Here is a 12,391-nt window from a genome sequence, read left to right as displayed (position 1 = left end):
CGTTGGCACTAGTATAACCTGCTTTGAAGGAGTCCTAAAATATATAGGCTCTGCTCTCACACACAGTCTCTATATGGCAAGTTACGTGCCATAACTGATTAAAGGGAAAACATGCTAAGTGCCTTAAGAAAGGCTTGGTTTAAGTCCTGTACCTGTTCACAGGAGGGAAGGAATTCCTTCTGGGCTCAGGGAAATTTGTGGAAGAGGAAACATTTGAAAGGAGTCTTGCAGAATGGTAGAATCTGGATGTGCAGAGGTGGTTGTGAGCAGACCAAGTTCAGTTACAGAAAAATAAAGCAAGATGTGGAAGGAGGAATATCAAGTACCATAGCTTGTGCGTAAGCAGATAATAAGAAATTATTGGAAACGGTTATTCCAGTAAATTATGGGAAATGTTGACTGCTACACACATGGTCAGTTTTCCATTTTGTATTTCATTTTTTAAAATGACATCACCAGGGGCACCTAGGTGGCGCAGTCAGTTGAGCATCCGCCTCTTGGTTTTAGCTCATGTCGTGATCTCACGGTCGTGAGATCAAGCCCCGCGTCGGGCTCTGCACTCAGCGCAGAGTCTGCTTAAGACTCTCTCTGCCTCTCCCCGCTAAAATAAATGAATCTTTAAAAGAAATGATATTGCCAAACAGATGTCGTCTTAAGTACAACTTCATTCTTTACGTATAAAACTTCATTTTTTTTCATTGACCAGGGTAAGGATTTCAAGTTCAGGCAACATAATCTTCCTAGATATTGGTTTATAGTTTTAGAGAGGGTCATACAAAATATCTTACTGTGGTCTTGGGACAGCCGGCTGGCTCAGATGGTTAAACGTCTGCCTTTGGCTCAGGTCATGATCTCTCCAGGTCCTGGGATCAAGCCCCACGTGGTAGGACTCCTCGCTCAGCAGGGAGTCTGCTTCTCTCTCTCCCTTTGCTCCTCCCCCTGCTCCTGCTCTTTCTGTCTCTGTCTCTCTCTCTCAAATGAATAAATAACAATCTTTTAAAAAAACATTTTACTGTGGTCTTATTTTTTAATTCTACTATGGCTTATTTAAAATAAGCTTGCCGGGACGCCTGGGTGGCTCAGTCGGTTAAGCATCTGCCTTCGGCTCGGGTCATGATCCCAGTGTCCTGGGATCAAGCCCCACATTGGGCTCCCTGCTCAGCGGAGAGCCTGCTTCTCCCTCTCCCTTTCCCTCTACCTGCCTGCCGCTCCCCCTGCTTGTGTGTGCGCTCTCTCTCTCTCGCTCGCTCGCTCGCTCTCTCACACACACACACACACACACAAATAAATAAATCTTTAAAGTAAGCTTGCCATCTTTCGATAACGTTATTCTCCTCTCAGAAATTCCATCAATCCTTTACATTGCATTTTCATCTGAACTGCATCCTTCAAGTGGCTATCTTCTGTAGCTTAGCTTTGTCTTGCCTATCTTTTTTCTCCTGGCATTAGTGTTATTACTCACTGCAGAATGTATCTGACTTGGCTATTTATTACTGTTTTCCCCCAGATAAGCCAGATAAATATGATCCACGTGATGTTGAAAGGCTACAACAGGATGATAACTGGGTTGAAAGTTACTTACTTTGGAGACATAGTATTGTTGATGAAACACTGAAGATGCTTGATGAAAGTTTTCAGTGGAGGAAAGAAATGTGTGTCAACGGTAAGACGTTCAATTTAACCTTGACAGTATACTGTCCCCTGCATAAATGTTAGTTTTACATTTATCAAATAGTGTATTTGCAAATATTCTTGGTAATCATCATAAACACCAAAATACAATGTTTTATAAAAACGCACTAACACTTTGAAAGCATCTTACGAATGTCTTAAAAGTAGTATTGTTCATAGGGAGATCAGATCACCAAGGAGCAGAATTACATTCAGATTCTTGGACTCAGAGCATAGTCTCTTAATCTGTGCTTGTTTAGTTCAGTACCATTGAACAATAGCAAGACAGCATCGTCACTACAAGGCCTAGAGGTACGGAGGAGATACTGTTTTCCTGTTTTGTTTTGTTTTTCAGTTGTTGCCTTATATCTTTTTCTATCCTCAGAGTTCCTTGTGCTAATAGGTACCCCCTGTAGCATTGCTAAATAACTGGGGGCCCCTAAAAAAGCAGGCTTATCCCCAAGGATGCCTATGGCAGCCTTTGCTTAACTTCTTGATTTGAAGACCCAATTCTAGATTGACATTTTCCCCCACAATGGGAGTTTTAAATCTTGGAAGGGTTTTTTGTTTGGTTGGTTTTTTTTAACAGTCTTCAAGTATATGAAGAACCCTTGACAGGAAAGGTTACACATTATCTCTCTTGTAAAATTTAACAGGAGGAATCTGGCATAACTGCTGGTTTTGATGAGGTACATAGAAGGATTTCTTGACCTTGAGGATTACAGACTCTGGAGTGAGTGAGTCTGGAGACTTAAGACAAAAAAGTCAACAAATAAATCCAGAGCAGATACTCTCCCCAGTCTTCATACTTGTAGAAAAAAATCCATGAGAAGGGGAGTATTTAAGAAATAATTTGATTGGAAATGTAAAAACCATAGATCATGTCAACAAACAGTGAAGCATTTATTAATCAAGCAAAGAAATGCAAATCATTTAAGTACAGAATGAACTTTTAAGCTAAACAGTAGTATTTTCTTATATGGAATTGCTAGTTTCCAGTGACACATGGCGGAGATATGGTAAAAGGGTAGTGCAGAAAGGTAAAGAATCTTTGAAAGTTCTCAGGGAACTACTGGTGAATGAAACAAAAGCCTTGGCATTTACTGCCTTGCTGTGTTCTCACTAGAGACTGGACAGACCTTGTTTTGTTCCTCCTGCTAACGGATCTAGCTTTTTTTTTTTCCAAGTATTTTCCATTTGCCGCAAGATTATAAAATGTGTTAGACTCTACTAGATATGAATCTTTGTAGAAAAATATTTTACTAGAGAAACCATAAGTGATTTTTAAATCAGTCCTGAGGCTGTAATGTGGATATTTACTAGCATGTTATCTTGAAATTGTCCAATCGTGATAGTATTTGTTGAAAATTATTATGTGAAGCACAACCAAAAATGGAAATGTGTCCACATAATAATGGCCAGTGTGTCAAGGGAAATGGATTTTTTTTCCCATTTCTCTCATCCATGTCTTTATGTAGTTTGTTTACTTAGTAAGAAACACCATTTTTTTATTGCCAGAGGTTCTTTCCAGATACTTGAATAAGCTTATCTTTTTTTATATCAGATCTACTATATAACATTAGCATTTACATTGTAAGTTTTCTTTTTAAAAGGCCCCTAAGTTACAATTACTCATCAGGTTTATCCTTTTTTAGACCTGACTGAATCCTCCATTCCCAGATGGTTATTGGAAATTGGTAGTATTTATCTCCACGGTTATGACAAAGAAGGCAACAAGTTGTGTAAGTATATTTTAATTGATGTACTGGCTTTTCAAGATTTTGAGATGCGTTTATCTCAACTGAATTAATAATAGGCAGAACCTTCTCCATATGTACCACACATCAAGTTTCCTACAGTTAGGACCATTAGGGCCATCTTGACAGTGTCAAACACTTAGTTGTATGTACTGTTTGCATTATGATAAAGTAGGTGGTAAAGGCAAATGCCACATCCTGTAACACAGCCAAAATAATGTAATGCAGAGTCATTATCTTCTTTCTAATTTACTGATGCTAAAATTCAACCCAGTATTTTCATGGAAAATCTTTTCGACAGTCGCTAAGGGTTGCTAAATGGACTTTTCAAGTTTGACGTCTGTCCCTGTCATGCCCGTGTCCCCCCACCCCCCACCAGTCTTCTCCCCTTAGCTTCTTGTGAAATCTGTGATAGCAGGAGGACCAGTAACAACCATCCCTACCATCCTGATGCCTCCCTTATTATTCCTCTCGCCCCTTTGTCCAAAATCCAGCTTGGTTTGTACCAGAGCTGTGACTGGGCAGGAGTGTCAGAGCCCCATCCCGAGCGCTTGCTTGCCCGCTCCCTCTGCAGCATGTGGTCCATTCCTGTTTTAACACTGTTCTCCTAGCATTTCCCTCCTGTGCCGGCTCTCTTTCCCAGTCTTCGTTTCTCTTTGTTCTCTTTGCTCTCATTCCTGGTCCCTTACATGCGCTTCCCAGGCTTCATTCCTTTCTTCGCTGCTTTTACTTTCCAGCTGATACAGTCCCCTTGGGTGATCTCAAGGACCTTGCCTCCCCACAAACAGTGATGACCCACATGGTCCCCAGGGGACGTGCACATAGCTACCCAGCTACCCACTTGACTGGTGCCACTGGACTGATTGCTGGCCACCTTCAACACAAAAGCGCTACTGGATCGCATCCCACTGCCTGCCCTCCTTCCGCACCACCCAGCACCACCCAGCTCGGGCCCACAGCCTCTGTCCGCCCCCCCACCCCCCGCCACAGCTTCAGCGGAGCCCCTTCCCCGTTTCCGTCATCACTTCCTCAGTCCCGACCCTAACTGCCTTCCCAGGGCACAGCCTGTTGGGTTTCTTTCTCTGCCTCTTCCATTCTCCCCTCCGCGCTGCTGCCTCCACGGGATGTCTTAAGTAGGAAAAGCACACCTTAGCATTTGACTTGGAGCCCTTCCAGCCCAGCCCTTGTCTCTTGAGCGTCTCCTCTCAGCACTGGCCGCATTTTGGCCTAGCTGCCCTGCTCCGAGCGGTTCGTGGCGCTCTGTCCACGCGCGCGCTCCCGCCCCGACTCGGGCCGCCCTCGTGCCTCTGTCCAGGCTGCTTCTCCGCTCGCGATGTTTGTTCTAGTGCTTCCCACCACCACTGGCTTGCTTTCTTGTCAAGCACAGTGAAGAGTACTTTCAGGTCATTACCAGATATTGTTTGTTCACCTGTATTTTCTTTTCCCTCTTACTAGAGAAGTTTATTTTCCAAGGGGGAAAAGAGTTCCCCTTTCTGCTCCTCTCGAAGTTCCCAAATGCACAGTGTTTCTTATTTAAAAGAGGAAAGAGATGTTTTTAATCTGAGAAGGAAAATGAAATGCAAATGAAGAAAATGTTAAGGGAAAGGAATGATCTGTGTGTAAAATAACATTCTAATGACAGGTACTTTTCTTATTTTTATCCTCTGTTCTGTTAAAAGTCTGGATCAGGGTGAAGTATCACGTAAAAGACCATAAAACCATGTTGGACAAAAAGAAGCTTATCGCATTCTGGTTGGAACGTTACGCTAAAAGAGAAAATGGGAAACCCGTAACAGTGATGTTTGACCTGTCAGAAACTGGAATAAATAGCATAGTAAGCATTTCTTTAATTCGCAAGCATTATTTATTGTCATGTCCTCCCCGCCACTCCTCCCAGCCAAATACTGCTGTATGTTTGAGCTGACCAAGTTCTGTTTGGGATTTATTTGTTTTCCTTGTGTATTGTGAGTCAAGTCAGACATGAAGTAAGTTTTGCAAAGAAAGAAATGTGCTTCAGTATTTGGCACGGAAACTGTGAGTTTCCTAGAAATGCTCCTCATGTGATACACAAGGTGTCAGGGTGCGACGTGGAAGCTGGCAGGGTAACGAGTAGCTGTGGTGATACGGAAGTCTTCTGTCAGTACTAATATCCCGCAGCACCTAGCCCCGTGCCTGGCACAGAGAAATGCACTCAGGAAGTACTGGGGAAAGGAATGCACGCTCTCTGCGGTACTGTTAGGTTCATACCATGTTTGGCAGTTGTGAGATGTTCACCTGACTTTTGCACATATGGCACTTTGTCATTCTGTTGGGGGTTTTTGTTTGCTTGATTTGGTCAGCTTTGGAAACCAGCTTTCTTCAGGTGATTTTTGTCAAGCTTAAAAAATAAGTAAAACCCACCAGTCTTTAACTTGGGCCCTTGTGACCTTGGTAACTACAGACCCTTCAGCAGCGATGGGGATCCTTTGGCACACTGATTATAGCTCTTGTCTCTCACATTCGAGCCTTAGCTACTTCTGGTCGCAGTGAAGCAGCCTTCACACACCTGCCTGGGGCAGTAGTGAAACGTTTTTGCAAGTCCGCTCGGCAAAGTATGTTAAGAATCTTAAGGTGTTCGTATTCGTATTCTTTGCCTGGTAACTAAGTTCTGGAAATGTATTTTAAAGAAATAATCCTGAGTACAGAAAAAAGCATTGTGTGCCAAGTGTTTTTTTTTTCAGAGTGTCATTTAAAATAGTGAAAACTTAGAAAAAATTTTTAAAAAAATAAAATAGTGAAAACAGAAAAAAATGTAAATGTCAGCATGGGCAAATGGTAAATTATGGTGTATTAATTGATAGAGTGTATGTAGCTATATAAAATGGTGTTTATAAATAAGTGTAGTAATAGTGGAAAATACCTTTTTTAAAAATGAATGATAAAAAAGGCTACAGGATTATGTCCTAGTGATACCTAGCCTCCAAAAAAGGAACTCTTAGACATCAAAAAAAAACAAACAAAAAACAGCCTAGAGAGAACAAGGGGATTTTTTGGGTGGTGGGATCACACATTTTTATTTTCATCTTTATCTCTATGCATATTTTAAGAGTCCATTGCCCTGGATTTTTTCAATCTAGTTTCCATTTCAGTGAGTTGTAGATTACAGAGTAAATTGTTTTATAACCAAAGTCTAAATCAAAATACCTAGATAAATAGGTATTCCATAAAAATAAATCATGATTCTGTCATCCTCTGTATATGACAGTTTCTAATTATTAACCCAGAATCATAAACAAGTGCTAATGTTTTTTATTGCCAAACATAGGGGCAAGGAATTGACTTGAACTGATTTTTTTTCAAACTACTTATATGCTGTCTCTTTAAATAAGGTTTATTTGCATTACTAAGTATTTAAATCAGTATTAATGTTTTAAAATACTGAATCCTAATTGAGTTACTTTTATATATGACTCCCTCGTGATTCACAAAGGATTTAAGTTGGCTTATGAACAGTATGCAGAATTGCAAGGCAAAAAAAATTAAAAGCTATTTGTTAGAGTTGGGCCACTGATTGGAGTCCAGTCTTTCATCTGCCTGTCTGAAAGAAATGGAATCACTTAAAATTATTTCAGTGGCCGTACTTTAAAACCAGTGTCTTAGGAGAAGTATATTCATTACTGATACTTGAACTAGAGAGAAAAGTATTTCATGGGTCCCCAAAGGGAGGACATTTTACAAGGTAATAAATAGTCCTTGAAGACATCCTCACAGAAGGCAGAGCAATAGGTTTCATGGAACTTTTTAATGTAGTACCCACTAATATACTTAACACCAGTGGTATCCTGTCAGATCCACTTGAATTAGCAGTAACTTGGGATTTTATAAGCAAGGCTATCCAGTTAAAAGACGAAAACAAGAATATTGGATGAAGACTTTTTGGGCAAAGTCTCTGGGGGCCACAAATCATATAGGTAACCAAATTTTTATAGAACTAGTTATTTTGAGATATTTCTTTGACTCTTAAATACAAATTATTAAACTCGGTACACAGTGGATATAATGATTAGTTATAAAGGTACTATTATATACTAGGATTTATTCCATAAAAAATACTTAACACACTTAAGGATGCTTGCTTTCAGTTTACTGAAATTAAGGATGCTGCAACTCACATCCTAGAAATGACTTTATAGATTCATCTCTGGACAACTCACCTTTCAGTAATTGATGGATTTAAGTTTGCCTGATTATCTTTCATCCTACAGTCCTTATAAGATGCCTGATCAGGATTAGTAAGTTGGCCTACGGCCATGGAATAACATGGAATGAAATGATCCATGTGAATAGTGACCCTCATAACCTAATTTCATGTTGCTGTGTTCAGTGCAGTAGAACCAACAGACAGTTATGTTCATAAAGTTTCCCAGGAATTGGAGTCAATGAACAACACTCGAATATAAACTAAAAAATTCTAATTCTAATTCGAGGTCCCTAAATAAGAGGAAAGAAGCTAGAGGCGAAGTAGATACAGAACACCAATATGTTCGGATTAGCTGTTGTGTAAAAGATTGATAAAACGTATTTTATTGAAACTATTACAAGGTTTAAAAATTAGGTTTAAAAAGCAAATATACCAGAATAGATATATGTAATATCATTCCAAGTAGTGAGATTGTAAACTGTACACTTGTTTTAAATAATTCCTTAATTGTTCAACAGATTTTTAGAATTTCTCTATAGGCATTGCTTTTAGATCCACTTTATAATGCCATGTTACTTTAGCAGCCTGAAGTATCTCACTAGTTTGAGGTAACAGGAATGATGTTTAAGCATCTGATTTCTTTTACTTGATTTTAGGGCTGATTATTATAAGTAGCTTAATGACTTAAAACCTTAATCCCTGGAAATATAGATACATATTTATATATGAGCTTATTTTTTAAAGAATTGTCTCATTTGTATTTTTTTCCCAAGAACCATATTTTAATTGTTATTCCCCTATTCCAAGGGGTACCAGTTCAGTAAGATTTTTTTAATTATCATTTTATGTTATTTAATAGTTGTATCACCTTTAGAAATGTGCAATTTAAAATTCTCTAACGTGGATAGTCTTAAAGATTTAAATGTGTAATCTTTGTTTTAGGACATGGACTTTGTACGCTTTATCATCAACTGCTTTAAGGTTTATTATCCTAAATACCTCTGTAAGTAACTTACTCTTTTATAAAAATACAAAATATAGAAACTATAAACAATGGCTCAGATTGCTTTAAATTACTATAGACTTTAATACCTGAAGTGTTATTTTCTGATGAGGAGCTTAAATGTGTGCATAGAAGTTTAAGTGCATATCCTAGTAGATATAAGGGAAAATTTTCATAATTGTCCTTTATAGTTTTAAGAATTTAAGTTCTAAACTGTATAGATGGCATCCTATAACACACATACATATATAGGTACATAAAAACATACCTTTATTGTGAAGATTATCCCATTTTTAGTCATCTTTCAATAAAAAGCTCATTTAAAATAATATTTATTATATGGAACTTCTTACATATAAGAAACACATAAGCAGTATTGATAAAGTATACTGTGTGATAAGCAGTACTCATACATAAAATGTACTGTGTTACTAATCGTTCATTTTAAAATTGTCATTAAGAAAACATTAGACTTGGGCACCTGGGTGGCTCAGTCGGTTAAGCGTCTGCCTTCGGCTCAGGTCATGATCCCAGGATCCTGGGATCGAGCCCCACATCAGGCTCCCTGCTCAGCGGGGAGTCTGCTTCTCCCTCTCCCTCTGTCCCTACCCCCTGCTTGTGTGCTCTTGCGCACGCTCGCTCTCTCTCTTTCAAATAAATAAAATCTTTAAAAAAAAATTAGACTAGCGTACACTGCATTTAAATCTGGCATTTAGAGTTTATTTTTAATTGTGATTCTTGCATTAATTACCAGAATGAAGAACTCCTAAATCTTATGTATTCATTTTTGATTTATTAGATTTATATGATGTTTTCCAAACTCTGGAGAAATCAAGATGTTGTCCCACATAAACAGCCATATATTTTTAGCTCCAGTGGACTAAAAGTGAAAAAAGCAGAAGAGAGACAACAGGGGTATCAGAAAATGGAAACTCACAGATCTGCCTGGGCACAGCCTGGCAAATACCACAATTAGGGTCTTTTGAGACTTCTGACTTAGGTGATATTAAAGCTTAAAATCCCTAAATCTTCTTAACTTTGGCATGCTTTCACGTTATTATTCATGTGAAGTAAGGAACAGACAGCAAGCATGATCAGTCTCAAGGATCAGTGCCACTGCTAGCCCATGCTCTCATGTCTTCAGAGGGAGTATTCATGAAACTTTTTAGGTAAAGAGAATGTCTGGTTGGGAAACCTGGAGGATCTGCTATTCCTTCTGAATTCTTCCTGGATCCACCATGTACCCTGATTCATTAAGTTTTATAATACCAATCAAATGGTCAATAGGGAATCTCGACCCCATATGATTAGGTTGTTCCTCTTATGTATAAAATGAAAATAAAATATCCACTTGTTTATTGAAATATCTAAAAGTTTGTGAAGAGCCATTTATAAATAGTATAAATATCATTATTACCTTATAAAACATATCTAAGATTCTTTTGAGAGAACTCTTAATAAATTCATGGTTCTAGATAAACTATGAATTGGAATACTATTCATTCCGATTAACTAGAGGTAATGTGTATATATTCTGCCTACATAATGTAGTTTTGCAGACATTAAATTTTGTAAAATCTGATTATGCTTCAAAATTTGTCATGAAACACAACCATTATTTCGTAAAACCTTAAGTCCACATCTTTTTAGGCATATCACAGATGAAAATTGAGGTATTAAGCACCAGGCTACCTCTGTGAGATACCTTGTTTCTCACATGAACTTTACTTGTCCTACATTAATATAATCATTCTAGGATGTTCTCTGCTCAGAGAAGAATGAAATTATATTTTGATTCATTTGTAATAGAACAATGAATTGGATATCAAAACTTCCCTTTGTGATTTCTGGTTCTTTCTTATAATTGTTAATAGGGCTATTCAAGTCTTCATCTAAATATGCAAATAATACTTCTGTATACTTGGGAATTACTGGCTTGCTGGGGCTTATAATATGAAGAAAAGTATAAATTCTGTTTCTTAAAACGTAATGATGTATTAAAGTTAGGGTAAAGGGAAAATGTGCGAGTGGTTTAACAATATAATCTCTAGAAACTTAGCAAAACCAATAAATTACACATTGAAATCATTTTTTTATTTAAATTCAATTAATTAACATAGACATTGAAATCATTTTAAAGTTCACTGGACTTTAACACTAATATGACATGCCACATCCAAAGATTCCACTTACCCATTTAACTATTTTCTTTTGTACCTTTCTGCAAACAGCAAAAGCAATAAATGAACAAAAGAACAGGCTATTTGCCAAAGGACAGTGATAATGCGGTGGTCATTTCCAAAAAGCTGCCCTGGGGGGTGGGCCCCTCGTCAGTGTGAGAAGTTAATTTGGTTCAAGCACCACTCACACTTCACTGGATTAGAACAGAGTCAGCTAGCTCAGTTTTTAGTTAGGTTTAGATGGCCAGCTTTTTCTAGACCAGGTATAAGTGATAGTACTATAGTGGTACTAAGTCACATTGAATGAATTTTTTTCTCTTTCAGCAAAAATGGTGATCTTTGATATGCCTTGGATAATGAACGGTGAGTATATTATACTTTGCTAAAACAAAATGTCTGATTTCCTTTTTTCCAATTTAGCCATATTTCTGTGGTGGTTTAAAATAATGTTTATGTTGTGCTTGGTGTGTACTCTTAAGAGGCTGGAGCTAGAACATTCAAAGGCTCTTCCTAAGCAAACCGGGTTCACGTTCTACCCCCAGGCTCTGGATAGGACATGCATTAGTCTTCTCTAAAAACAGCGTCAAGATGTTCAACCAATCAGGTAAACCTAGAGACAGATGCCTCGGTTTGTCACCCACAGATGGGCATGTCACAGAACACAGGCATTGGCTGGATTTTCTCATGGGCTTTGGGTGTTGAGGAAGAAGGTGGGATGAATCTGAAATTTACTCCAAATCTCTGTAGGCACATTACCCTTCTATAAGACAGTCGTGATACATTTTTTGGTAAAAAATTATTTTAAAAAGCATTGAAAAACACTCTTTACCAACTTCAACATGATGCAAATTTAATGTTGTTTTCAGAATGTACATTTTCATTTGTGTTTGCCAGAGTCAATTGTTATATAGAAACCAATAGAGAAAACCAATGAAACTAAACCTTGGTTCTTTGAAAAGTTAAATAAAATTGACAAAACTTTAGCTAAACCGATAAAGAAAAAAAAAAGACTCCAGTGATTAAAATCAGGAATGAAATAAGGGACATCACTGCTGACCTTACAGAAATTAAAAGGATTATAAGGGAATACTGTGAATGCTTGTATGCCAAGAAATTAGATGATATAGATGAAATGGACACATTCCTAGAAAGACAAAATACAGAAATAATTCAAGAAGAATCTGAATAGAAGTATAACAGAAGACCTTGAATTAGTAATCAAAAAACTTCCCACAAAGAAAAGTCGAGGCCTAAATGACTTCACTGGTAAATTCTACCAAACATATGAAGAAGAATCAACACCAAACCTTTGCAAACTCTTCCAAAAGAGAAGAGGGAACACTCCCCAACTCATCTTATGAGGCAAGTATATTCTAATAACATCATTGGAAAAGAAAACTAGAGGGCGCCTGGGTGGCTCAGTTGGTTGGGCGACTGCCTTCGGCTCAGGTCATGATCCTGGAGTCCCTGGATCGAGTCCCACATCGGGCTCCCTGCTCGGCAGGGAGCCTGCTTCTGCCTCTGACCCTCCCCCCTCTCATGTGCTCTCTCTCTCTCATTCTCTCTGTCTCAAATAAATAAATAAAATCTTTAAAAAAAA

The 12,391-nt window shown here is 38.2% G+C and overlaps 1 protein-coding gene across 2 annotated transcripts in view; it reads left to right on the top strand.

The window, feature by feature from the left end:
• MOSPD2 (motile sperm domain containing 2) overlaps window positions 1-12,391 on the top strand; it is a 58,787-nt gene that overhangs the window by 15,103 nt on the left and 31,293 nt on the right. For both annotated transcript variants that reach the window (XM_081809148.1, XM_081809147.1), the window contains exons 3-7: window positions 1,508-1,663; window positions 3,327-3,413; window positions 5,108-5,262; window positions 8,551-8,611; window positions 11,116-11,154. In XM_081809148.1, the coding sequence (XP_081665274.1) occupies window positions 1,508-1,663; window positions 3,327-3,413; window positions 5,108-5,262; window positions 8,551-8,611; window positions 11,116-11,154 (498 nt within the window). The remainder of the gene's footprint in view (window positions 1-1,507; window positions 1,664-3,326; window positions 3,414-5,107; window positions 5,263-8,550; window positions 8,612-11,115; window positions 11,155-12,391) is intronic.

Source organism: Leptonychotes weddellii, chromosome X (assembly GCF_054177405.1).
Source record: "Leptonychotes weddellii isolate Sample4059 chromosome X, ASM5417740v2, whole genome shotgun sequence".
Classification (NCBI taxonomy): domain Eukaryota; kingdom Metazoa; phylum Chordata; class Mammalia; order Carnivora; family Phocidae; genus Leptonychotes; species Leptonychotes weddellii.
The sequence above is the reverse complement of the archived record's forward strand: the minus strand, read 5'-3'. Positions and strand labels throughout refer to the sequence as shown.